The 24,606-nt window shown below is 41.8% G+C and overlaps 1 protein-coding gene across 1 annotated transcript in view; it reads left to right on the top strand.

The window, feature by feature from the left end:
- Window positions 1–24,606, top strand: part of FCHSD2 (FCH and double SH3 domains 2) — a 197,825-nt gene that overhangs the window by 31,522 nt on the left and 141,697 nt on the right. The window contains exon 3 of the mRNA XM_061629063.1: window positions 15,159–15,204. Coding sequence (XP_061485047.1) covers window positions 15,159–15,204 — 46 coding nt within the window. The remainder of the gene's footprint in view (window positions 1–15,158; window positions 15,205–24,606) is intronic.

Below are 24,606 nucleotides of genomic sequence, written 5' to 3'. Positions count from 1 at the left end.
TCTGATGAACCGAACTTGGGCCTGAGACTCCAATTCTTACCTTAACATTTTGGCGCCCAACGTGGGGCAATCGAGGTCAAGGGTATTTCCCCTTGCCCTATAGCGGAGTTCTCGGTCAGGGATATTTCTCCTGCACCTTCCTTGGGCTGTGCGGTTCCCCGGATCGCTTCACTACTCTGCAGGGAGCGCGCCTTCAGCATTTGCTGATGCCCGACTGGGCTAGGAAGGGGTCGGGGAGCGACGCGGAACCAACGGAGGCCTTCCAGAAGTTCAGTCCAGATCACTTTAAACCAGTACCAGAGGTGTTCACCGTCAGGCGAGTATTGAGGGATCCCTTTCTGTTCTGTCCTGTTTTTGCCTGCCAGCTGATCCCAGTGGATCGAAGGGGGGTCTGATCAACCTCCATTTCTGTTTCTCTGTCGGGAGGTTTGGGAAGGGGGGTTTCTTGTCGAGTGCTTGGTGAGTGTGTGACTGACCGCTCGATTTCCACGTCTGGCCGTTGGACGCACTAGTCCAGGGACGCCTTCGGGTGTCTTGAAAGTCCGGGGACGTGGGCAGCGGAGCGTGCCTGTAACCTTTACCTCAGCAAGTCGCTTCCCCCAATTCCTATAGGCGACTTGTGTCCTGTGCCCCCTCCCTTCTCTGTGTGTTATCCACTATCCTGAATTGATTAGGTTAGGAAAGAATTAGGTCAGGATGGGGGGAGGCTCTTCAACCCCTTTGGCTCTCATGGTCAAACACTTTCCTGAAGTCTTTGATATCAGTATTTGCAATGTGCAGACCATGAAGACTAAGTGTTCCGGGGACTGGCCTAGACTTGGGCCCTTAGTGGACTGGCCAGCAGAGGGCACTTTCTATGGCCCCATCATTTCCCGCCTCTGGAATGTAGTTACAGTGGAAGGCAATCCTGGATGCCCTGAAGATATTCCTTATGTGAAAGGGTGGAGGAAAGTGGCAAGTAATCCGCCACCTTGGGCAAAGAAATGGGTGGAAAATGCAGCCACGATTATGTTAACTCAGGTCAAGAAGACTTCTAAGACAGGCCGCGAAATAAGCCAGAAGGCCAAGATGCAGCCTGATCTTGATTATACTGTCACCTGGAAACAGAAGGCTGCCTCAGAAGGCCAGGCCGAGAAACCAGAAAAACCTGTTTTAGAAAATCAACCTGAAGAATCACCCCCACCATATGTGTGTCCTTGCCCACCTTCGGCACCGTTAACTCCATTACCCCTTATAACTGAGACGCCAGAAAAATCCTTGTACCAGCCCTTACCCAGAGCAGAAAGCCAAGGAAGCCCCTTAGAAGAGGGCATCGAGAATCTCCGAAGGTCCGATTAATAGAGAAGGAACTAGGGAAGCCCAACCCCGAGAATATCCATGAAAGAAATTCCGAAGGCTCTAAGATCTTGCCTGTTCGCATAGTTCCAGCCATGGTTCCCGCCCCAGACCCAATTGATCCCGGCAAAGTAGCCTATATATAAATCAGTCAATACTTTCACGTATGTGCCATTCAGCTCCTCCGATTTGCTTAACTGGAAAAATCATGGACCATCATATGAGGAGGAACCGGAGAAATTTGTGGACATGGTTGAAGGCATAGTGTCAGCCCAGAACCCCACCTGGTCTGACATACAACAGCTACAGGGATATTTGATGACTACAGAGCAAAGAATGCAAATTCAGGTCAACTTAGAAGAGGCTGCAGGCAAGATTGCCAGGCAGGAAGGAGCGAGAGATGAAGATCGAACAATGTATATAGCCAGATATGCTCCGACTGTGAACCCTCGATGGGACCTTTCTAGTGGAGCGGACCGCACCGCTATGCGTCAGTATCAACAAGCCTTTGTGGAAGCAGTGAAGAAAGGACGAAAGCGAATGATGAACATGCAAAAGATCCACGATGTAGTCCAGGAAAAGGATGAGAGCCCTGGGGCTTTTCTTGAACGACTTTTTAAGGCATACCGGAGATACACCCCCATTGACCCGGAAGATGAGAAGAACCGGCAGACAGTGGCCCTGGCCTTTGTTTCTCAGTCAACGCCGGATATTAGAAAGAAATTACAGAAGGCCGAAGGCTTCGAAGGAATGCCCCTCAGCCAGTTGAAAGCCCTAGCAGATAAAGTATTTCTCAATCGAGATGTGGAAGAGAAGCGGGAACAAGTGAAACAGATGAAGGAAAAAGCTAATCTTCTTGCAGCTGTCCTGAGGCCCCAGGAGTCACGGGAACAATTCTTTCACCCCCGCCACCCACTGGGCCGAAATCAATGTGCATACTGTAAAAAAGAAGGCCACTGGAAAAACGAGTGTCCGGAGAAGTTCCAGGGTGCAGGACGAGGAAGAGGGCAAGATAATAGACCCCCCAGGGGACAGGGCCGAGGGAAAGGACGTGGAAACCTGAATCCTCAGGCCCCTTCTTTTCGACCTTCACCGCTTCCCTCTGTGCCACCATCCCGTGCCTTGACTATTGAAGACCACTACGAGGAAGAGGACTGAGGAAGCCTACGGGGCATTCTGCCTCCCGACCCCGTACTGGAAATCACTGTGGGAGGCAGGAAAATCAAGGGCCTTCTGGACTCCGGAGCTCAGCGTTCGGTCCTCAATGTGCTGCCTGTTGAATTACCCTTAAAAAAGAAAAGCTGTATACCTGTTATAGGGGCGGGAGGACGAGTTCTTCAACCCCTCAGTTGAACTAGTGTATTAACAGCATCACAGTCAATCAGAGATGCTCCTCTGGTTTCTCTATAATCTGTAAATTGTGGGAAGTAGTAAAGCATTTTACTTCCCCAATGAAAGTTCTTTCTGGACATTATCGTCTTTGTTACTGTAATTAGGAGCCCCCCCTTAATTTCACGCATTCTCTATTGTGGGACAGATCTTGTACGAATGAATAAGTCCTTCATCACAGTGAAATCACTTCGCTTTTATCAGTCATCCCTGTAAGGTAACAGAGCTTAAGAATAAGCTTTGCTGAACCTGTAATGACACAATCAGACCCTCAAATTGCACCTCAGGAAAATGTGCGCCGAAACAAAGATTAAATGGATTCAGATGTTACCTGTGGCTTTGTTACACATGAGATGTACACCTGGAGCTAATGGTCTCACCCCATATGAACTGGTTTACGGGAGGCCACCACCTTTGCCTGTGGCAGTGGATACCCTGGCACTAAGGGGGGAAATAAACCAGAAGCGCATCTTAAGGGAATTAAACCGAACTGTTCTAGAAATAAGTCAGTACACAGAGCACAGTCCTTTGGGACTCACCACCCCTGTTCATGGGTTTCGTCCTGGAGATACAGTATGGGTCAAAAGTTACAAGGAAGATGCCTTGGGAAAAGTTTGGGAAGGGCCTTTTATTGTCTTATTAACTACCCCTACTGCCTTAAAGGTTGAGGGGAACCCTACCTGGATCCACTGGAGTCGGGCCAAGCCAGCCTCTTCAGAAGGATGGACAGTTGCCAACCAGAGAGGCCTAAAGATGACCCTGAGAAGGGATGCCACCATGCGGGACGCGACAGGAGAAGCCTCCTCGGGACCGGCAACCGAGAGAGCGAAATAGCTGAGGGCACTGCATCCCCTACCGTCCTGGATAGAGTAGTGGGACACCGCCCGAAGATTCAGATTTGCCTAACTTCAACTAGAATGTCCTGTTGTAAATTATCTTATTTGATTATACTGTTCCAGTTTGGGGTTATTCTAATGCTGCTGTTGTTTCCTCCCCACTGTGTAACGGCTACCCTTCCGTCCTGCAGGATTTGTATTAAGATTGTTAGGAACCATAACAATATCCAGGACACCCTAGTTTATCAGAGTAAATTCAGTTGTACAGGGACAGCTGTCACATGCCAGTTTCGTAATGTTAGTTACTCAGCCTGTATTCAGGGAAACCAGACAACTTGTTATGACCCCAAAGAAAGTCCTGACCAATGGTGGCTTCAGGTGAGGGAAGGAACGCAGAGTGGACGAGTACTGTTCCAGACCAGATTAGCAACCCCTAATACTACAGCATGGGTTAAAATCGAACCTTGTGAGATTTCAAAATGGCCTGATCAATGTGGAAATTATGATTGGGAAAAGTCTTATATGTGGAATGATAAATACATCTGCCCAGAAAAAGGAATCAGTACTGAATGTACAAATCAGTGTCCTTATTGGAACTGTGTAGGCTGGGCCACTTGGCAAACTACCGGGATAAGTGCTCACCTTTCCAAGGTCATGGTACAAAGTGACTGCGGGCCTCGGAAGTGTAATTATGTAAATTTTACTATTAATAATCCACAGGCCTTTTTGAGTAAATTTGGGCAACACTTTGGGTTACGCATTCATGGAACAGGCAGAGATCCGTTGGATTGTTCTATCTGAAACTTGTTCAGCTAACAGAGACAGGCCATACCTTGCAGCAAACCTTCTTCTCCGATTTCTGGAAGGAGATGAATACTCCTTTCCAGGTACCTGAAGTGGCCAGAAATTTGTTTATTACTTTTGCAGAAACTGTGGCCACCGCTTTAAACGTCAGTAATTGTTATGTTTGTGGGGGAACTCAGATTGGAGATCACTGGCCCTGGGAAGCTGCTGAATTGAATGTCAGTCAGCTTTATAATACCACCAATATCACAAACCCCCATAGTCAATGGATGTTGAAGGCTACTCTTGTTGGTCGTTGGTGCATACAAAGGATCTCCCCCGGAGCCCCACAGATAGGTCAGATGCCTTGTGAGACCATGACCATTTTGAATCAGTCTGCAATTAGTTATTGGCCCAATGCCTCTGTGATTCCAGTTAATCTGTTGTGGACAGCAGAGTTAAAGTTAAGGTTAAATTTGTCAGTTATTAATAAGTCTTGGAAAGCGTTACCAGGATTTTACTGGGTTTGTGGGAAATATGCTTATTCAGAGTTACCCGAACCTTGGGAGGGAACTTGTACTCTAGGAGAGGTCAGACCATCCTTCTTTCTCATTCTCCTCAGTGCAGGAATTCGGTTAGGACATCCTTTGTATGGTAGGAAAAAGAGGATGACAGTTAAGATTGGTGACTGGAAGGATGATGAGTGCCCCCCTGAAAGGATAGTTCAGTACTATGGACCTGCGACCTGGGCCCAGGATGGGTTATATGGATATAGAACCCCAATCTACATGTTAAATAGAATAATTCGGTTACAGGCAGTGCTTGAACTTATAACAAATGAAACTGCGAGGGCTTTGACTGCTCTGTCTAAAACACAAACCCAACTTAGAAATGCTGTGTACCAAAATAGACTCGCCCTTGACTACCTGTTGGCAACGGAAGGAGGGGTTTGTGGGAAGTTCAATTTGACTAATTGTTGCTTACATATTGATGACAATGGAAAGGTAATGAAGATATAACAGATAAAATAATTAAGCTTGTACATGTGCTGGTACAAACATGGAAAGGATTTGAGTGGGCAGAAGGGTTGGGTCCGTGGTTCCAATGGATAGGAGGGATACGAGGTGTTATTGGAACATTAATTGTAGGAGTTCTGATGTGTGTTTTGTTAGCCTGTATTCTACCTCTGATAATGCCAGGGTTAAGGAACATGATGGAAAGCATAGCGGACAGGAGAACAGCAGTGCAGCTAATGGCGTTGTATGAATATAGGTCCATACCTACCTGTAAGAATGATACTCCCCAAACCTCTTAGCGAGGTCAGTGAAGTATCAAAGGGGGGATTGTAAGGGTTAATGGACGCCATTAGCAAAGAAGGATTCAGCACGTAGACCAGAAGGAGGCGCAAGCGCAGAGGATTGCTCTGAGAATGGAAAATTACCAGCTATACAGTTATGTTTTGTGCAACACACTCACCAATGTATCTTTTCTGTTGTCTGTAACCCAATAAAAGAGCTGTGCCTCAACTGTCAGGAGACACAGTTTGGAGGACAAATTCCCCTGTGTCTCTGCTAGCAATAAAGTCATCTGATGAACCGAACTTGAGCCTGAGACTCCAATTCTTACCTTAACAAAGCCAGAAGGTTGTTTTTTAAAGGAGACAGAAGACACTGGCACACAAAGTACCAAATTCCACACCAGGTGTATACATTTAAATGAAATACACAGTTATATGCTTGTGTGAAAGGTACCTACCTGGCTCAAAGTAGTAGATAAACATGAACTTAAATCAATATATAAAAAACAAACTGTCTTATGTGAAGTGTTCACCTTGATTGTGTAAAACCACAACTTTTACTTTCTCCGCATGCTCTTGTACAAATGAAGTTAGGCATTGAAAGCATACTGGAGGAATACCTCTGACTAGAGATGTAAAATTTCTGGAAATCTTGAAGCCATGGGAAAAACCACTTTTTTTCATTTTTTTAAAGAAAAAAACAGATTTTGGAAAAATTGAAAAAATATTAGCCCTTTTTACAGATTGAAAGTCACTTTGTTACTTCAGGAACATAAAATGTAATTATGTACAAGTTGGTTTGGCATAAAATTATCAAATTTGGTATATTAAAAGCACATTTTATTCAATCAATTATTACAAATTGAATTTCTTTTTTTTAATTTTTACTTATTTTTGTAACAAATGGATCTACAAGATCCTGAACTGTAAGGAACCTCTTTTGTTTTGCCAGTTTATGAGGAGCAGGCAAAAAACAATTTAAAAAAACAGAAGAAACCATCAACATTAATAACAAAGAAAATTATTTATGTCTCTGCTGGTCCTCCACAGTGTCAAGCAGACATAAAGCATCCATTGCCATAAAAATAACTGAGAAAAAGGGAGGGACCAAGATTCAATGAAACATTTTATTCATCATGCTAAAATAAAACATTCCATAATCCATTTTTTCTTCATTTTATTTTTTTTCCAATTTTTCAGAAAAAAACAAAAAAGGCTTTGGAAAAAAACAGGAATATGTTTTTTCCTCTGAATTTTTCCAGTTTTTTCCATGGCTTCACATCTCTACCTCTGATAAGTCAAGGGTTCATTTCTTGACAAATTGTTTGAAAATGCCAGCTTCTGCCTCAGAAACAATATGAAAAATGTCAGGGGGAAATGCATTTTACTAATCCTTTGTAGCAATTATTAATGTCGAAGTTATGCACATAAAACAGCAGTGATTAATACATGTGTGTAATGCATAGCAGATAGGGGGGCTGTGCAAGCAAATAGGGCCTTTCCAGGATTTTAATGAGTGTTACAGAAGCCTTTTGTTAATATATAATGCTAAACATTCTCCACTAGAATGCTGATGAACATGAAACCACCACCTCAAACTGGAATTAAGCTGTTAAATATGAAATTCTTGACATTGTACAATTTTTGTGTGTCAGATTTCTCCAGATAAGACAGTAAGTGTTTTAGATCAGTGACTTTTTTCCTTGCTTCTAGCAGAAGTTCTTTACTCTTGGGAAATCTGACTCTTTAAATCTTGTTTCTCTTGATGTTTTGTAATAAATGTCTGCATATCATAAGAAGGTTCGTGTATAAACTGTCCTAAGGTTAAAGAAAGCTTTGTGCTTCTCTGCTTACAGGATGTCAGTAACGCAGCTGGAGAAAACACAGCTCTTGAAAACATAAAAAGGCTGGTACTGTTGATCTCCAGTATCCCTAAGCCAATTCTTTGCAAAGAGAGAATAAAATGTAATAGCAGGTTCATGCTGCCTTTACATATTGGGGATTTGAGAGAAGGTTTTTTTTCTGTACATTAGAATAGCATTAGTACAAAGCGAACGTTCCAACATAATGCTTGGTATTGATTACAGGGGAAAAGAACATGTTTCTAATCATCATTCAGATGTGCTCTATGCAACTAACTCAGTGTATCCTGCTATCGCAAGAGAAGGGAGAGCATCTTATTTGAATTGGGGGCAGGACAAATGTACAGTGTTCTTACAAAGCAAGCAACTATTTCAAGGGAAGCTAATTCAGGTTGCATGAGAGGAGGCGGGGAATCTTTTGCTGTAAGACAATTTAAGATTACTTAAGGCAAAAATTTCAGTTTCTACTTCAGTTGAAATCTAACGTTTAATAATTTTCAAAATAAATAATTTGGAATGCAGAAAACAATTTAGCATATTTGTGCAACATTATCTAGCTTATTTTTATTTTGTTCTGTATTTCTGGAAAGGTAAACCAAAATGCTGCCTTATCAACACTTCATCAACATTCGTAGCAGCTGTTGGCTATCCTATATCTTAAGGGCTGCTTGACGTTTCCACAAACATGTCTATAGTTGCTGTATTAGTCCTTGTAGTAAAGCTTCAAGGTTCTCTTGCAGGGAGATTCATACAAGGCAGACTTACATGAGAGGAAACAAGCATGAATTGAACTTATGTTTCAAATCTGCTTCTTGAGGGGAACACCCTCAAGGCTTTATTGCTACTGTTGGTTTATGGGTAGGGCTTTATATAAATAGCTAAAAAGGTTAACGTTCAGTGCCAAGAAAAGCCAAACTGTGATCCATATAAGTTAATACAAATTGCATAAAATTTGCATAATTCTGCAATTTCTGCTGTTGCATAATTTATTATGGTTTTGCTAGTCGGGGGAGGGGCAAGGGCTCTGAAAATTTTTACTACGTTCGGGTTAGAAACTTGCTTTTAAAATCTCAGAATACAATATTCTTTATTGCTGCAGAACTGCAGGAAACATAGCCCTGACTAAAGTTTGAATATATGCACCCAAATCTTTCTTTAAAAAATACAGGGAAATAGTTATTAAAAGATAATAAAGCTTTACAGCATGCAGATGTGTGTGAAATATTGGTAAGTATTTAATGGTTTGTGTATTTTGGGCTGTGTTCAACTAGCCCATCCTGGCAGCACAAAGATTACAAGTAGTGCACTGGAACTTTTCCCTCTCTCCTCTCCCCTCTCCTCGTGTGTGCCCTGCACTCTCCCCAGATCTGTTCTGGAGGGTTAGGGGAGCCCCTAGAACAGACTTAGGGGGCATGTGGTGGGAGGAGGGGGAGTAAATTCCATTGCACAAGCATAAAGCACTAGGGCAGAGTATTGGTAGCATGCCACCACACTGCTGAAAGAATTGAACTGGCTGCCCATTAGCTACTAGGTTCTAATTTTGGTGTACAAAGCCCTATACAGCTTGGGACCAGGATACCTGAAAGATTGTCTTACCCCTTATAGACCCAGTCAATCACACTCTGCAGATGAGGGCCTTGTGCAAATACCATCTTATCAGCAGGTTATTAGTGTTGTGGCACCTGCCTTTTGGAATTCCCTCTCCTTAAATATTAGACAGGCACAATCTCTGTCTTTTCAGCACCTGCTGAAGACCTTCCTCTTTTAATGAGCCTTTTAAGCAGAGACCTTATCCCAGTCTGTGTCTCTGCTGGGATTGATTTTTAAGATGTTTTAAAGTTATTTTTTTAAGATGTTTTAAAGTCTTCTGTTTTTAATACGTTTTAAAGTGCTTTCAGTGTTTTTGTTTGCCACTCTAGGCTCCTTCGGTGAGGTAGGGTGGGATGTAAATATAATAAATAAATAAATAAATCCATGTGCTGACGCAACTACTTAGCGCTATGTTGAATTCAACCCTTTCAGCTGAAGTATATGCAAAGTTAGACCAGCATTTAATTTGTTTTGAAAAATTGCTAGCATAATTGCAAGTTACCCACATTTTATTGGGGTTTAATGGGAAAGGAAAAGAAGAATGAAGATTCATTCTTTGAAAGCCAAATGATCAAATTGTTGTGAAGTAGTGATTAATGAAAATATATTGAGACCAAAATTATAAATTAAAAATCTCATTCTCAGTAATGTTGAGGGGGAAAATGTCAGTGTTCTGTATATTTGGTATCTGACTTATTTAAAACTTAACTAAAATAACTCAGTGATGCACTTATGTTGGAGATTTGATGAACCAAAGGCAGGCTTTCCCATAAGGTGGGCATCAAGGAATATTCAACAGTTTTGGAAGGAGGCTGTCAAAATGATATAAGAATTACTTCATGTGAGTTCCAATTAACACCATTAAGGTTATTATTTGGATATATTATGAAGACTTGACACCTAAAAGGTAACAAGAATTGATGTCAAACTTAATTATTACAACTAGAAGAGAAGTGGCTTTTACATGGAAAAGAAATACAGGGCCTACAGGCAAAAGACTGCTGGAACAAAGCTTGGAATACATTGTACATGGTAAAACTTGCATTTAGTGCAATTCTGGGAGAGGAATGGAAGACTTTATAGTACAAGAAAGCTTGTGACAAGCTGGAACATATTTGTTGAACATTGGAATATATGTTTTCACAAATGACACTTTATGTTTTTGTCTAATATAATAATATTGATGGGTTGTTTTATGTGTAACGTATTAGAATCATAGTATTGTAGAGTTGGAGGGGGCCTATAAATAGGCCATCGAGTCCAACTCCCTGCTCAGTGCAGGAATCAAGATTAAAGCATACGTGACAGGTGGCTGTCCAGCTGCCTCTTGAAAGTCTCCAGTGTTGGAGAGCTCACCACCTCCCTAGGTAATTGGTTCCATTGTGGTACCGCTCTAACAGTTGGGAAGTTTTTCCTGATGTTCAGCTGAAATCTGGCTTCCTGTAAGTTGAGCCTATTATTCTGTGTCCTGCACTCTAGGATGATCGAGAAGAGATCCTGACCCTCCTCTGTGTGACAATCTTTCAAGTACTTGAAAAGTACTATAATATCTTCCCTCAGTCTTCTCAAGGCTAAACATGCCCAGTTTGTTCAGTCTCTCATAGGATTTTGTTTCGAGTCCCCTGATCATTCTCATTGCCTTCCTCTGAACCTGTTCCAGTTTGTCTGCATCCTTCTTAAAGTGTGGTGTCCAGAACTGGACGCAGTACTTAAGATGAGGCCTAGCCAGTGCCGAATAGAGGGGAACTAGTACTTCATTCGATTTGGAAACTATATGTCTGTTAATGCAGCCTAAAATAGCATTTGCCTTTTTTACAGCCACATCACACTGTTGGCTGATATTCAGCTTGTGATCCACAGCAATCCCAAGATCCTTCTCGCTTGTAGTATTGCTGAGCCAAGTACCCCCCATCTTATAACTGTGCATTTGGTTTCTTTTTCCTAGGTGTAGAACTTTGCACGTATACCTGTTAAATTTCATTCTGTTGTTTTCAGCCTATCAAGATCCCTTTTAATTTTGTTTTTGTCTTCCAGGGTATTAGCTGTCCCTCCCAATTTTGTATCGCCTGCAAATTTGATATACATTCCCTGCACCTCCTCATCCAAGTCTTTAATAAAGAAGTTTATTTATTTATTTGATTAATTTGTATCCCGCCCTTCCTCCCAGCAGGAGCCCAGGGTGGCAAACAAAGCACTAAAACACTTTAAAACATAATAGAAACAGATCTTAAATACATTAGCAAAACAGCATTAAAAACATTTAAAAAAAACAACTTTAAAAAAGGGTTAAAAACATTATTAAAAAATATTAAACAATTCTGACACAGATGCAGACTGGGATAGGTCTCAACTTAAAAGGCTTGTTGAAGAGCACTGGGCCCAGGACCGAGCCCTCTTGTACTCCACTCATCACCTCTCCCCAGTTTGAGAAGGAACCATTGATAAGCAGTCTTTGAGTACGATTCTGTAGCCAACTGGGGATCCACCTGATAGTTGTTCCATCCAGCTCACATTTAGCTAGCCTGCTAATCAGAATACCATGGGGCACTTTGTCAAAAACTTTGCTGAAGTGAATATATATTATGTCCGCAACATTCCCACAGTCTACCAGGGAGGTTACCCGGTCAAAAAATGAGATAAGATTAGTCTGGCAGGATTTGTTCTTGATAAATTCATGTTGACTTCTAGTAATCACTGCATTCATAGAATAGTAGAGTTGGAAGGGGCCTATAAGGCCATCAAGTCCAACCCCCTGTGCAATCCAAATCAAAGCATTCCCAACAGATGGCTGTCCAGCTGCCTCTTGACGGCCTCCACTCTCGGAGAGCCCACTACCTCTCTAGGTCATTGATTCCATTGTCATATGGCTCTAACAGTTAGGAAGTTTTTTCTGATGTCCAGTCAAAATCTGGCTTCTTGCAACTTGAGCCCATTATTCCGTGTCCTGCACTGTGGGACGATTGAGAAGAGATCCCGGCATTGTTTTCAAGGTGCTTACAGACTGACTGCTTTAGAATCTTCTCCAGAATTTTTCCAGGGATCAATATCAGGTTGTCTCGTCTGTAGTTCTCCGGTTCCTCTTTTTTGCCCTTCTCCAGTCCTGGCAGAGCTTGGAAAAGTTACTTTTTTTAAACTACAACTCCCATCAGCCCCAGCCAGCATGGCCACTGGATTGGGCTGATGGGAGTTGTAGTTCAAAAAAGTAACTTTTCCAAGCTCTGGATGTGGCACTTCACCCATCCTCCACAATTTCACAAAGAGTGGTTCTGAGTGTTCTTCAGCCAGTACTTTCAATACTCTAGGATGCAGTTCATCGGGTCCTGCAGATTTGAACTCATTCAAAATGATTAGGTGTTCCTTGACCATTAGTCTATCCATCTCAAGCTGCAATCGTGCCCCTTCAACATGTTTCTCAGGATGGTCATAGACCCTCTTATTATAAGGGAGAAGACTGAGCAAAAGTAGGAATTGATCATTTCTGCCTTTTCTTTGTCATCTGTTACGATTTTGCCATCCTTCTTGAGTAGCTGTACCACCATTTCTTTTCTCTGTCTTTTACTGTGGATGTACCTGAAGAAAGCTTTTTTGTTGCTTTTGGCCTCTCGGTAAACTCAGCTCATTCTCAGCTTTAGCCTTCCTGACGCCATCTCTGCAATTCTGTGATACCTGCCTGTATTCTTCCTTTGTGGCCTGGCTTTCCACTTCCTGTATGTTTCCTTTTTTGTTTTCAGGTCATCTCTAAGCTTTTAGTGAAGCCACATTGGCTGCTTCTGCTGTCTTTCCCCTTTTTTCTTGATGGAATTGTTTGCCATTGTGGAATTGCTTGTCATTATTTATATCCATGATAGACTAAATAATTACAAATAATAGTGGGGTTCATTGGCATACTTGCAGTCTTGAGTTGATATTTTCATGTAGGAGACCTTTTAGCTATATGGCCTAAATTTATTTTTTATTCTTATTGACAGTTTTTTTTTTTAAAGCAGATCTATACCATTTTCATTTTGCTATTATGGCTGGGAATTTTTAATATATCTTGGAATGTTTCAGGCATCACTGGGCAAAAGTGTTGAATTGTTGAAAACTAGAAAACTGATAAATATAAACAGTTATATATTCTCATTTACAAGGAATATAATTGTAAACTGACATGCAAATTAAGCATAGAGAAACTGGTGGTGACTGGTTCCGTTGATTTCTGGCACAAGCATGACAAATGTTTAAGCAAAATTATGTTGTGTATTCTTCATGAGTGAATGTAAAGGTTTGTTTCCCTACCTTATTCTGAGTTCAGGGCAGGTTCCACCCCAGAAGTGATAAAATGCCATGGGTTGATTGAGACCAGAGCTTGGAAAAGTTACTTTTTTGAACTACAACTCCCATCAGCCCAATCCAGTGGCCATGATGGCTGGGGCTGATGGGAGTTGTAGTTTAAAAAAGTAACTTTTCCGAGATCTGATTGAGACCTGCTATTCCATGAATGAAAAGGCTCCTTCCATTTGCAGAAGTGGCTCTGATCTGTCCCACTGAAGGGAGGGTGGGGGAGAGGTGACTTTTGCAGATTCCCCTTTCCTCCTGCAACCCTTTGATGTAGATTTTCAGGGACGGGGGTGGAATGCATGAGAGAAGGGGGGATAGACAAAAATTGCCTCTGTCCCTTTTTCTGCTTATGGGAATGTAGAATTAGAATTCTATATCACTTGTTAAAACACTATTATGCTGAGGGGGATGAGAGACAACCTAATCTTAAGGGCTCGTTCACGTTTGGTTCATCACTTGATTTGCTTACGACTTGATGACTTGCAGTGAATGTGTGAATGGACTGCATTGGGTAGGAGAGGACCCTATGGCAATAGCAGAGTGCCTTCTTAGCTTGCAAACGGTCTCAGGCTCAATTTCTGGCAGTCCTCGTTAGCTGGATGGTCTGGGACAGACTCGATTGCTGTTCAGTGTAGAGACTACTGAGCTAGGTGGACCCAAAGGTCTTAAGAACATAAGAACATAAGAAGAGCCTGCTGGATCAGGCCAGTGGCCCATCTAGTCCAGCATCCTGTTCTCACAGTGGCCAACCAGGTGCCTGGGGGAAGCCCGCAAGCTTACTCGATATAAATCTCTCTCTCATGCATTCCACCCCCGTCCCTGAAAATCTACATCAAAGGGTTGCAGGAGGAAAGGGGAATCTGCAAAAGTCACCTCTCCCCCACCCTCCCTTCAGTGGGACAGATCAGAGCCACTTCTGCAAATGGAAGGAGCCTTTTCATTCATGGAATAGCAGGTCTCAATCAGATCTCGGAAAAGTTACTTTTTTAAATCTTACTCGATATAAGATACCTTCCTGTGTTCCCTATTTGTGATGGCCCATTTGTACATGCAAGTTGTCAACTGGATGCTGCCAAAAGCAATGATATGGATTTTCTGGATTTTTTTCAGTTTGCATTGGAAAGCTTTCTGATGCCCTAGAGAGTGATCTAATTTAGCATGCCTGTTTTCCTTGTATTTAATAAACAAAGGTAAAAACAGTTGAAACTGCCAACCTTGCTAGTATTTATTTGCAGGTGGCTTCCATTAATTGGTACTGATGAACTTATGGAAGTTCATTAGTCCATGGAAAAATAAAGCACTGGAAATTTTTCTTCCCCTCATCGTACTGCCCACAAGAGGATCTATGCTGTTGTGACTGAGGTAGGGCAGTTTTTGGAGAGGAGATTGGAGTCTCGTATTTAGAAAAGCTGGCAAAATACACAGAGGTTGGAACCAGAACAGTGGCTTTCAAAAAGCCGAAGCTTCGCTGATCTGTGCTGCTTAAAATTTTAAAAACCATCCCTGAGAACTCCTTCTTCTCCTTCCCTTGAGGGGAAATGCTTCTGAACCCATAAGTGGCAGATGCCATGGCTGCTAAGCAGCTAACGTTTAATCATTGAGCAGTTCAGCTCTTGTGTTTTTTCTTGTCAGAGCAAACGTACAAAATGAATTGATCTTAGATAGTACCTCTTTTTAATGTACACCAGTTGCATTTGAATTGTGATACCCTCTGTTTTGATGACATTTCCTTCATATTTCTTTTAGGATATTCAGTCAGAAGAAGGCTGCAATTGAGAAAGAATATGCACAGGTAAGTCACAGAATACATCTGTGTTAATTGTCTAAGGACTGGCAACATGCATGCCACCGTTTCTTTTCCTGTAGCCCAAGTCTCCTGCTTCCTCCCCCACCCCAAAAAACCCCTTCCTGATGACACTGACAGTACAAACAAGACAGGACCCAGAAAGGCTAGCAGTGGTGCCACAAAATATAGCAGAATTGCAGAGGACCTTACTAAGCCTCCTCATTCCTGGCTGCAATAACGTTTCAGTAGAATATAGGCTCTTACTGCTGATCCATCCCCCTGGCCTCACATGCAAGACATTTGGGCTTCCTGCTGCCAGTGCACTTAAGAACTGAGAAAGAGACTTTAAGGGCTTTGGCCCACAGGGCTAGCGTTCCATAATCTAGCCCTGCCTCTCAACCTTCAGTGTGCTACCCATCTTACTCTATTCTTAGACACTCATAGCTTGAGCCAGTGTGGTGCTGTGAGGAGTGTTTGGACCTCTGAAACCTAGGGCTAAATCTTTCCTTCCCCATGATGTCACTGGATAGCTTTGCCAAGTGCACTGTGTCACTCCATCAGCAAAACAGAAATAGTGGTGATATTCTCAAGATCTCTGAGGATAAATTTAATGAGGAATTGATAATCTTTTCAAGTTACATCCCATGTAATTGATAAACAATACTGTTAGCAGTACTTCTGAATCAGTTTCACAGATACACACACACACACACACACACACACACACACATAACTATTCTGAAACGAATATGATCTCAAATGAATGTTGATGAAAGTTAAAGAGGAAAGCACAAAAGCAGGACTATAGCTGAACGTCAAGAAGACTAAAGTAATGACAACAGAAGCTTTATGTAACTTTAAAGTTGACAATGAGGACATTGAATTTGTCAAGGATTATCAATACCTTGGCACAGACATTAACCAAAGTGGAGACAACAGTCAAGAAATCAGAAGGCTAGGACTGGGGGGGGGGAGCAGCTATGAGAGAACTAGAAAAGGTCCTCAAATGCAAAGATATATCACTGAACACTAAAGTCAGGATCATTCAGACCATGGTATTTCCAATCTCTCTATGGATGTGAAAGTTGGACAGTAAAAAAAGCAGATAAGAGAAAACTCCACTCATTTGAAATGTGGTGTTGGAGGAGAGCTTTGTGGATACCATGGACTGCAAAAAAGACAAATAACTGGGTGTTAGAACAAATTAAACCAGAACTATCACTAGAAGCCAAAATGATGAAGCTGAGGTTGTCATAATTTGGACACATAATGAGAAGACATTCACTAGAAAAGACCATAATACTGGGGAAAACCGAAGGGAGTAGAAAAAGAAGGAGGCCAAACAAGAGATGGATTGATTCCATAAAGGAAGCCTCAGATCTGAACTTACAAGATCTGAACAGGGTGGTTTATAATAGATGCTCTTGGAGGTCACTGATTCATAGGGTCGCCATAAGTCATAATCGACTTGAAGGCATATAAGAACAACAACATATAACTATTCTGGTTTAACTTGGTGTAACTGGGCTGTTGTCCATGTTTTATTGTCAGCCTGATCAACAGTTCTTTAAGTGCACTTCCAGTGGATTTGGGCACTAGATAAACACTTTTCTGTTTTGTCTCTTGGCAACATGTCTGCAGTTCATTTTGGACAAGGGATATATGTCTAATGCTTGCTGGTCACTCTTCTGTCAGATCTGTTACATATTTTTCTTTAATGTCTCCCCTTCTGTCTTATACTGTCTTGTCAATTATCAGAAATTCATCTTCAGTGGCTTCTTTGTTGTATAGTGAAGGTAGGAAAGGAGTTATTGTACCAGGTTGAGGGGAAGTGTAGACTGTCAATAAATTTTGAGTGACATGCTGAAGATCACAAATGGTGAAGAATAGACCATATGCTGAATCCTTTGGCTTGAACAAAACTCTCTTATTACTACTTATTTATTATTTATTTATTTGATTCATATCCTGCCCTTTGTCCCAGTAGGAGCCCAGGACCAAGCCCTAGTACCTCTGTTAGACAGAAACAGTAACCTCTTTCCTTGCTGTCCTGAAAATGAAATGGTATATATGAAATACACTGCTTTGTGTAAGTTCTCTGGCACTGTGCCAACTGCGTCTTGTTAGGAACAAAGAAACAATAGCATCATGTCATATCAAATACAAAGGGTGGTGTTCAGTGCTAGTCCTACTCAGAGTAGACCCATTGAAGTTGGGTTGAAGCAGAGCTTGGAAAAGTTACTTTTTTGAACTACAACTCCCATCAGCCCAATTCAGTGGCCATGCTGGCTGGGGCTGATGGGAGTTGTAGTTCAAAAAAGTAACTTTTCCAAGCTCTGGGTTGAAGGAATGTCCTCCTAGCTCCCCCTCATGAAATAAGAGAACAGCCAACACATTCTGAGCAGCAGGAAATCTTGAAGGGGATTGACACATGAATTGGTTGGGATAGGTTCATTCTCCAGACGTAGCTACTTGTGCGTAATCTTCTTGCAACTGAGGCCCTAGCCTGTAGCAATAGTTGAACTATGAAGTTGGGCCTGAAGCTGGTATAGCACATTGGGGAGGAGAGCCTGGCTGGGAGTCCAGAGTCTGAGTTCAAATCCATACTCATGTCTCCTGGGTGTCAAGGACCAGCTAAAGATCACCCCACAGTGAGTGGCTCAGGGGTAACGTGCCCTGCCACCTGTGCAGCCGTGGACAAGGTGCATAGTCCCAAGGAGACCACTTGCCCCCAGCTGGCAGTTGCAGACAAGAAAGGGGCTGGCTTGTGCAGCTGTGGCAAGCTGAGCAGGCCCTAGGCAGCTGGGAAGGACTAGCCTCAGAGGGAGGTAATGGTACACCCCCTCTGGATACCGCTTACCATGAAAACCTCATTCATAGGATCGCCATAAGTTGGGATTGACTTGAAGGCAATCTATTTCCATTCTCAAAGTTGGGCCTAATTATCATACTTTTCATATAAATTGAGTAAGGCTTTTATTGACTGTTCTAAGGACATTCCTGATTCAGTAAGTGGGAGTTTATAACAGACCCACCATAGAATCATAGAATAGTAGAGTTGGAAGGGGTCTATAAGGTCATCAAGTCCAACCCCCTGCTCAATGCAGGAATCCAAATCAAATGCAGGAATCCAAATCAATACCAGATGCATTGGATGGATATAAGCATAGCTGAGCATGATGGTTTGAACTGTGCTTTTTTTTGTCTTAAGGAGTAAGTATAAGGAGCATAGTAAATGTCTTAAAGCCTGCTTCCCCCACTGCAGTGCTTTCATTCATGCAGAAATCCAGAAAGTGTTGACAGCTAAGAAAAACAGAGAGAATGTTTAAGTTATATCTGTTATATAAATGATTATTCAGTATATAAGGTCCTAAATGTACAGTAGCTGACTTGTTTAAAGCAGTTAAAAAGCCTTCTATCAGCCAGCTCCAGCCTTACCCTCCCAAGGAAAAAAAAAGGGAGGGGAGCGGAAATGTAAGGATGGCCAACTCGACTCAGGAAAGTGGTCCGTGCCAGCTGCCAAGTAATAAAAAAAGACAAGCTACTAATTTGACAAATATTTGCTACCAACCGAGAGGAGTTCCTGTAGGACCAAAGGTAGTGAGTATACCTGGCTAGCCTTTCTCATGTCTGCAGTGCTCCATCTGTCATTGTCATATTTATCTTAAGCATTTCAGTGTCAAATTCCCATACCTGACCTACAGTGTAAACATTCCCTTTGATAACTTTATTTTATTAACAGAGCTGGAACCCGCCCCCCACCCGCCCCCTTTTTGCTTTGCAAATAGTGCGGGAGAGAACACACAATACAATTGGGACCTGACTCCACTTGTGTGGCTTAAGGCTACAATTTTATACACAGTTCCTGGGAATACATCCTATTAAACTCAGTGAGACTTACTTCTGAGTAGAAATAAATAAGATTGCATGGCAAGTCAAGTAAGATCTGGGTTGCTGTCCAGAGAGGAGAAATATTTTTTGCAGGATAACTTTCTACATTTAAATTAATTCCCACTTTGTGCACCTTTACTGGACTTTATTAATTAAAATAATGGTAACACATCCTAACTTGTCATTTTTGTTCAGCACAATTTGCATTCTCCAGCTTTTCATTATTTTGTCCTTAAAGAGTGCTTGGTACATTGAAGGTGGTGTGCTTGATGCTTAATACCCCAAATTCTGTGCATTGGGGTGGTAGGATTCTGCCGTTTGAACTATGCAAAACTATTGTATCTTGTCTATTTGGCACAAGTCTGTCTTCTGCGAATGTCACAAGGAAGAACACAGAACACTCAATTCTACCTGCTGGCTTTCACTAGGACCTATTTGGTGTGTACCTCCTCCAGTGCGTCCTGAGATGTCACTAGGCCCTTCTAATATTGTCATAATTTACTCTGCAACCCTAAGACCTTACTTAAAAAAAAGAGAGAGATTCTCAGGATGTAGATTTCTGTACCCAGGACCATATTATACATCTGAGCAGTGATTGTATGGGATTGGCAAGGTGGTAATGAACTGTGACGTTTAATTAGTCTCTTGAGTGACTGTAGATTATATCTTAATTTGAAGGAGGACTGTGTATAGTGATAAGGAGGGCCTGAGTCCAATTCAGATAGCCTGAAGGCTGACTGAAGTGTGAGCAATGAGGACTAATATAACCACTACAATGGCAAGTTGTGCTGAGGTGGGAGGGAGGCAGTGCATTTATATTCTTCCTTCTATTTGGTAATCTGCGTGCTATGAAGTCATCTGTTAAGGGTTTTCAGTTGTGTATAAAAGATCATGGTTCATATCCCAGAGACTGGAGATCTTCCTGAGCAAATGTAATTTTGTTTAGTGAGAGATAGACAGCATTAGGATATTGTCTGCCTCACACTAAACAAAATAGCATTTCATACACAATTTAAAACCCTTAACAGATGACTTCATTGTAACTCTGCTGGTTAATTGCAAACCATAAAGAGAGAAATCATGCATACACTGTTCATATTTTATGTATTAAATTTATATCCCTCCCTTCCTCCCAGAAGGAATCCAGGGCAGCAAGCAAAAACACTAAAAGCATTTTAAAACATATTAAAAACAAAAACACTTTAAAACATATTTAAAAACAAAACATCTTCAAAGTACAACTTTAAAAGCATCTTATAAGGCAATTACTTAAAAGGCTTGTTGAAAGGTTCTTAGGAATAACTGACTGGAGGCTGTTCATTCATTTCACAGGATAATCAGCCCTCCCACCTGCTTATTTTTCTTTGGATAATTGCTGGCTAGTTTTGATCTCGAGCAACATCTGGAGGGCCGCAGGTTCCCCATCCCTGACACAGAGGCATCAAGTGGAGAGTTGTGATGACACAGTCGGATGTTTTTGGCAATTATCCAAATGGCCCACATGAAAACAATTGGGTGTGAGGGCTGATCATTATGTGAAACAACTGTGTAACCCTTCCCTTCAGTCAGTTATTCCTAAGTAGCAGGATACGAACATGTATTCTCAAATCTGCCCAATCTTCATGCAGAATCTTGGGGGACAGTAATTGTTTTCCTAAGTTACTTTATCATCCCTGTCCTTCCTTGAGGAATAGGTAGAATTTAGCTTTCTCCCCCCCCTTAGGTCTATGAAACCATGTAGATGTAATGAACAAAACATTTTTATGATTTTAGCTTCAGCCCATTGTTTGCTCAGTGAAACTTTGCATACATTTGAAAGGGTTACTTTGCATGTTGCCCTTTTACAGAAGTCACAATGGCATATCTAAAGATTCTTTTCCTCTCCAGGTAGTGCTCAGCCTCATACCAGATTAATTTCCAATATGGAGAAACCTTTATAGCAGTTTGTGAGCTATTGCTAGATTTGAATTTCCAATAGTGACCAAACTTTATCTTGCTGTCAGTAGATTGGTTTTGGTTCACTGTTTTGCCAGGGGTGTAGAGAGTATGAAATATGTTTTAGTCTCTCAGTAACAAAACAACAATTTAATTACTTAGGTTTTCCTAGTCCATAATGACTTGGTGATGATCTTTCTTAGTAATGATGTATGGAAGGTAGCCTCAGCTCCATGGTTTATCTTTTAAGTTCACATTCAACTACGCAGATAGAAGGGTTGCATTCCCCCCTCTCTAAAAATGTAGACCCTTATTTTTATGTATTTATTTATTACAGATAAGACAGTTTTGAAAGCAACAAACAGAACTTCACTCAAGCTTGCTCTGGATCCCTATAAGGATTCCGTTAATCACCTAAAAATATATATGAACGTAATTGTGATTAACCAAACAGAGGTTTTTATTGTATTAACAAAACATTTCAGCTTCCGCCTTCATCAGCTGCTAACATACAAATGCTGTTACCAAGGTGGCAGTTATAGAGCTTTGAGGATGGAATGCTCAGAGGGGCTTCATTTGCAGAAGCTAAGTAGTTTGTTTATTTATTTATTTATTACATGTATACTCCTCCATTCTTTTCTTGATAGAAACCCAAGGTGGCTTACATATGGTTCCCGGGCAGTCTCCCATCCAGGCACTGACCAAACATGACTCTGCTTAGCTTCAGCAGGGAGCTGGCCTTATGTGCCTTCAGACCATAGCCTGGGACCAGAAGTTATTTTAACTTCTTCTAATATCCCTTCTCCCAAGTAGGGAAGATACAAGTAAATGGATAGATCATCCTCGCCTGATGTGGCTTTGAGTAGCATATCCTTGGGCAGGACAAATTTTGGATGGAAAAGCAGGGGAAAGTACTACCTTCCTGAGGATCTGTCAGTTACCTAAGCCTGCATGTTGTCCTAGGCAGGGAGGGTACAATCACCAGTTCAGACCATCCATCATTGGATAGCATAGGTATGACATCTCACTGATTTAAAAAGTCTATCTGTGGCCTTGTGTTGAATGAGAAATTCAAGCTGCCTATTCATTGAAAATCTCACCATTGCAACATCTGGAAATGCAGTAGAGGCTCAGTTTGTCTAATGAGATTCCTTTAATGGCTGTTGGAGATGGTAACCAAGTTATTGAGAGAGAATCAAGAGTGAGTAGGCTTTAATTAAATATCAAATTGGCTACAAGCCCAGAAGCAGCGCTCGGATAAAAAGAGATGTGTTTATGAGATGCAAACTTAGTTTTTGATTTATTTGTTACTGTTGGCTTCAAGATACTTATGCAGTGCAGATGTTCAGTCTGTATGCAGGTATAAGAGCATTACTGTCAAGTGTCGGTACTGGTTCTTTTATTTAAAAAACTTTTCCTGAAGTTACAGTAGGGCCCCACTCATACGGCGGGTTACGTTCCAGACCCCTGTTGTAAAGTGAAAACCGCTGTAAAGCGGAACTCATTGAATAGAATGGCGCGCGATGCCCAAAAACCGCCATAAAAGCGGAACAAGCACCGTATGAGCGGGGCTTTAGTCTAATTGCGTCTAATTGAGACCGCTGTATTAGCGAAGCGCTGTAAAGCGAAGCGCTGTAAAGCGGGGCCCTACTGTACTTATTTTTTTACATGGAGAAGAAAAAAAAATCTTCAGACAAGTCTGACTGTGTAGACAAAAAGTTGTGCATTCCTATGTATACATGTTGTAGGGATACTATACAGGAAAACTGCTGAAGTCCCCTAACTTCCTTAAGGGCAGAAGAGGTACGTAGAAAACTCAATTTCCACAAGCTCACTTCTGAAAATATTGGAGTGATGCAACGTTGGAGTCAGATGGGATTGTGGATCTTTCTTCATGTACTAGAAAAATGAGTTTTCTAGCTCATGGAAGAAAGACTATGCTTTTTGCATGTGTGAGGTTCTGATGGTGTATCAATCATGGGATGGGTTACATTTCTCAAAGAGTGCGATGACTCTTAAATCTTAAAATTTGCATGAAATGCATGAAGACATTTAAGTTGACCACCTGATCAGAGACTCTACTGTGATAGCTTATGAACCCAACTGCTTGGGCCTCTGGTCACATTACAGTTCATTCCACCAGGCAGCAGCAACTTCTGCAGCTTTAGCCATCAACACCAGCACTGCAGAAATCTGCAGAAATCTGGGCAGTACCATCTGCATTCACTAGACACACTATAAAGTGGACACTTGCGCTTCTTGTGAAGCGGCCTCTGGATGTAGTGTCTTTCAATCAAAACTGCCGTCATAGTGAGCGGACCTGCAAGTTCCCACCCAAAATGGACTTAAGCTCTGGTAGGTCCCTATGTGGGTGAGCCTGCCAGGAAAATGGAACGTTGGTCACTTACTGTGAAGGGTCTTTTTCTGGCAAACAAAGCCTACATAGCCATGCCTCATCCTGCACTCATCCGCTCACTCTGTCAATGCATAGGTTCTTCCTATTAGGTTACATGTTCTTCCTATTAGGTTCTGTTTTGGGGGGCACCACCTGGTTTTGTCTTAATGTTTTTCTAAGGTTTTACTCCACAGATCCACACAGTCTTAGGGCTGGGCCAGAAGGGAAACAGAGGAGGAGCATTCAAATTAACAAGAGAGATTTCTTGCCTGGGCTAGAGGAGGCTGATAACAGTCTTCAACAGTCTATTTGTAAAGAATTGGTCCTAAGACTAGTTTTGCTAGCTTCCTCTTTCTTTCCTTTTTCACTCCTTTCTTTAGTCTATTGACAAATTACTGTGGCATCCCTTTCTCCCTTTTAAAGTGCTTCCTATATACAGTGCCTTGCAAAATAATCAAACCCCTGACCAATGCTCTCATATTACTGAATTACAAATGGTACATTGTAATTTTGTTCTGTGCGATATTTTATTTTGAAACACTGAAACTCAAAATCAATTATTGTAAGTTGACATTGGTTTTATGTTGGGAAATGTTTGTAGGAAACATAAAAAACTGAAACATGTTGCTTGAGTAAGTTTCAGCCCCCACACATTAATATTTGGTAGACCCACCTTTCACTGCAATAACAGCTTTTTTGGGGGTAGGTATGTACCTGCACACAGTGTCAGAGGGATTGTGGTGCATTCTTCTTGGCAGATTTGCTATAGGTTGGTTGGATGTCACTTGTGGATCACAATTTTCAAATAGTGCTACAGATTCTCGATGGGATTGAGATCAGGACTTTGACTGGGCCACTGTAGGACATTCACCTTTTTGTTCTTGAGCCACTCCATTGTTGCTTTGGCTTTGTGCTTGGGATCATTGTCCTGCTGACAAGGAAATTTTCTCCCAAGCTTCAGTTTTTTAGTGGACTGAAGCAGGTTCTCTTGCAGTATTTCCCTTTATTTTGCTCCATCCTTTTTTCTATTTTAACAAGATGTCCCGTCCCTGTTGATGAGAAGCATCCCCACAGCATGATGCTGCCACCACCATACTTCACTGTAGGGATGGTGTGTCTTGAGGCGTGGGCAGTGTTAGGTTTGCGCCACACATAGCACTTTGACTTTCGGCCAAAACGTTCTATCT

The sequence above is a fragment of the Rhineura floridana genome, chromosome 5, assembly GCF_030035675.1.
Source record: "Rhineura floridana isolate rRhiFlo1 chromosome 5, rRhiFlo1.hap2, whole genome shotgun sequence".
NCBI lineage: Eukaryota > Metazoa > Chordata > Lepidosauria > Squamata > Rhineuridae > Rhineura > Rhineura floridana.
This window is presented reverse-complemented; position numbering and strand designations above follow the sequence as displayed.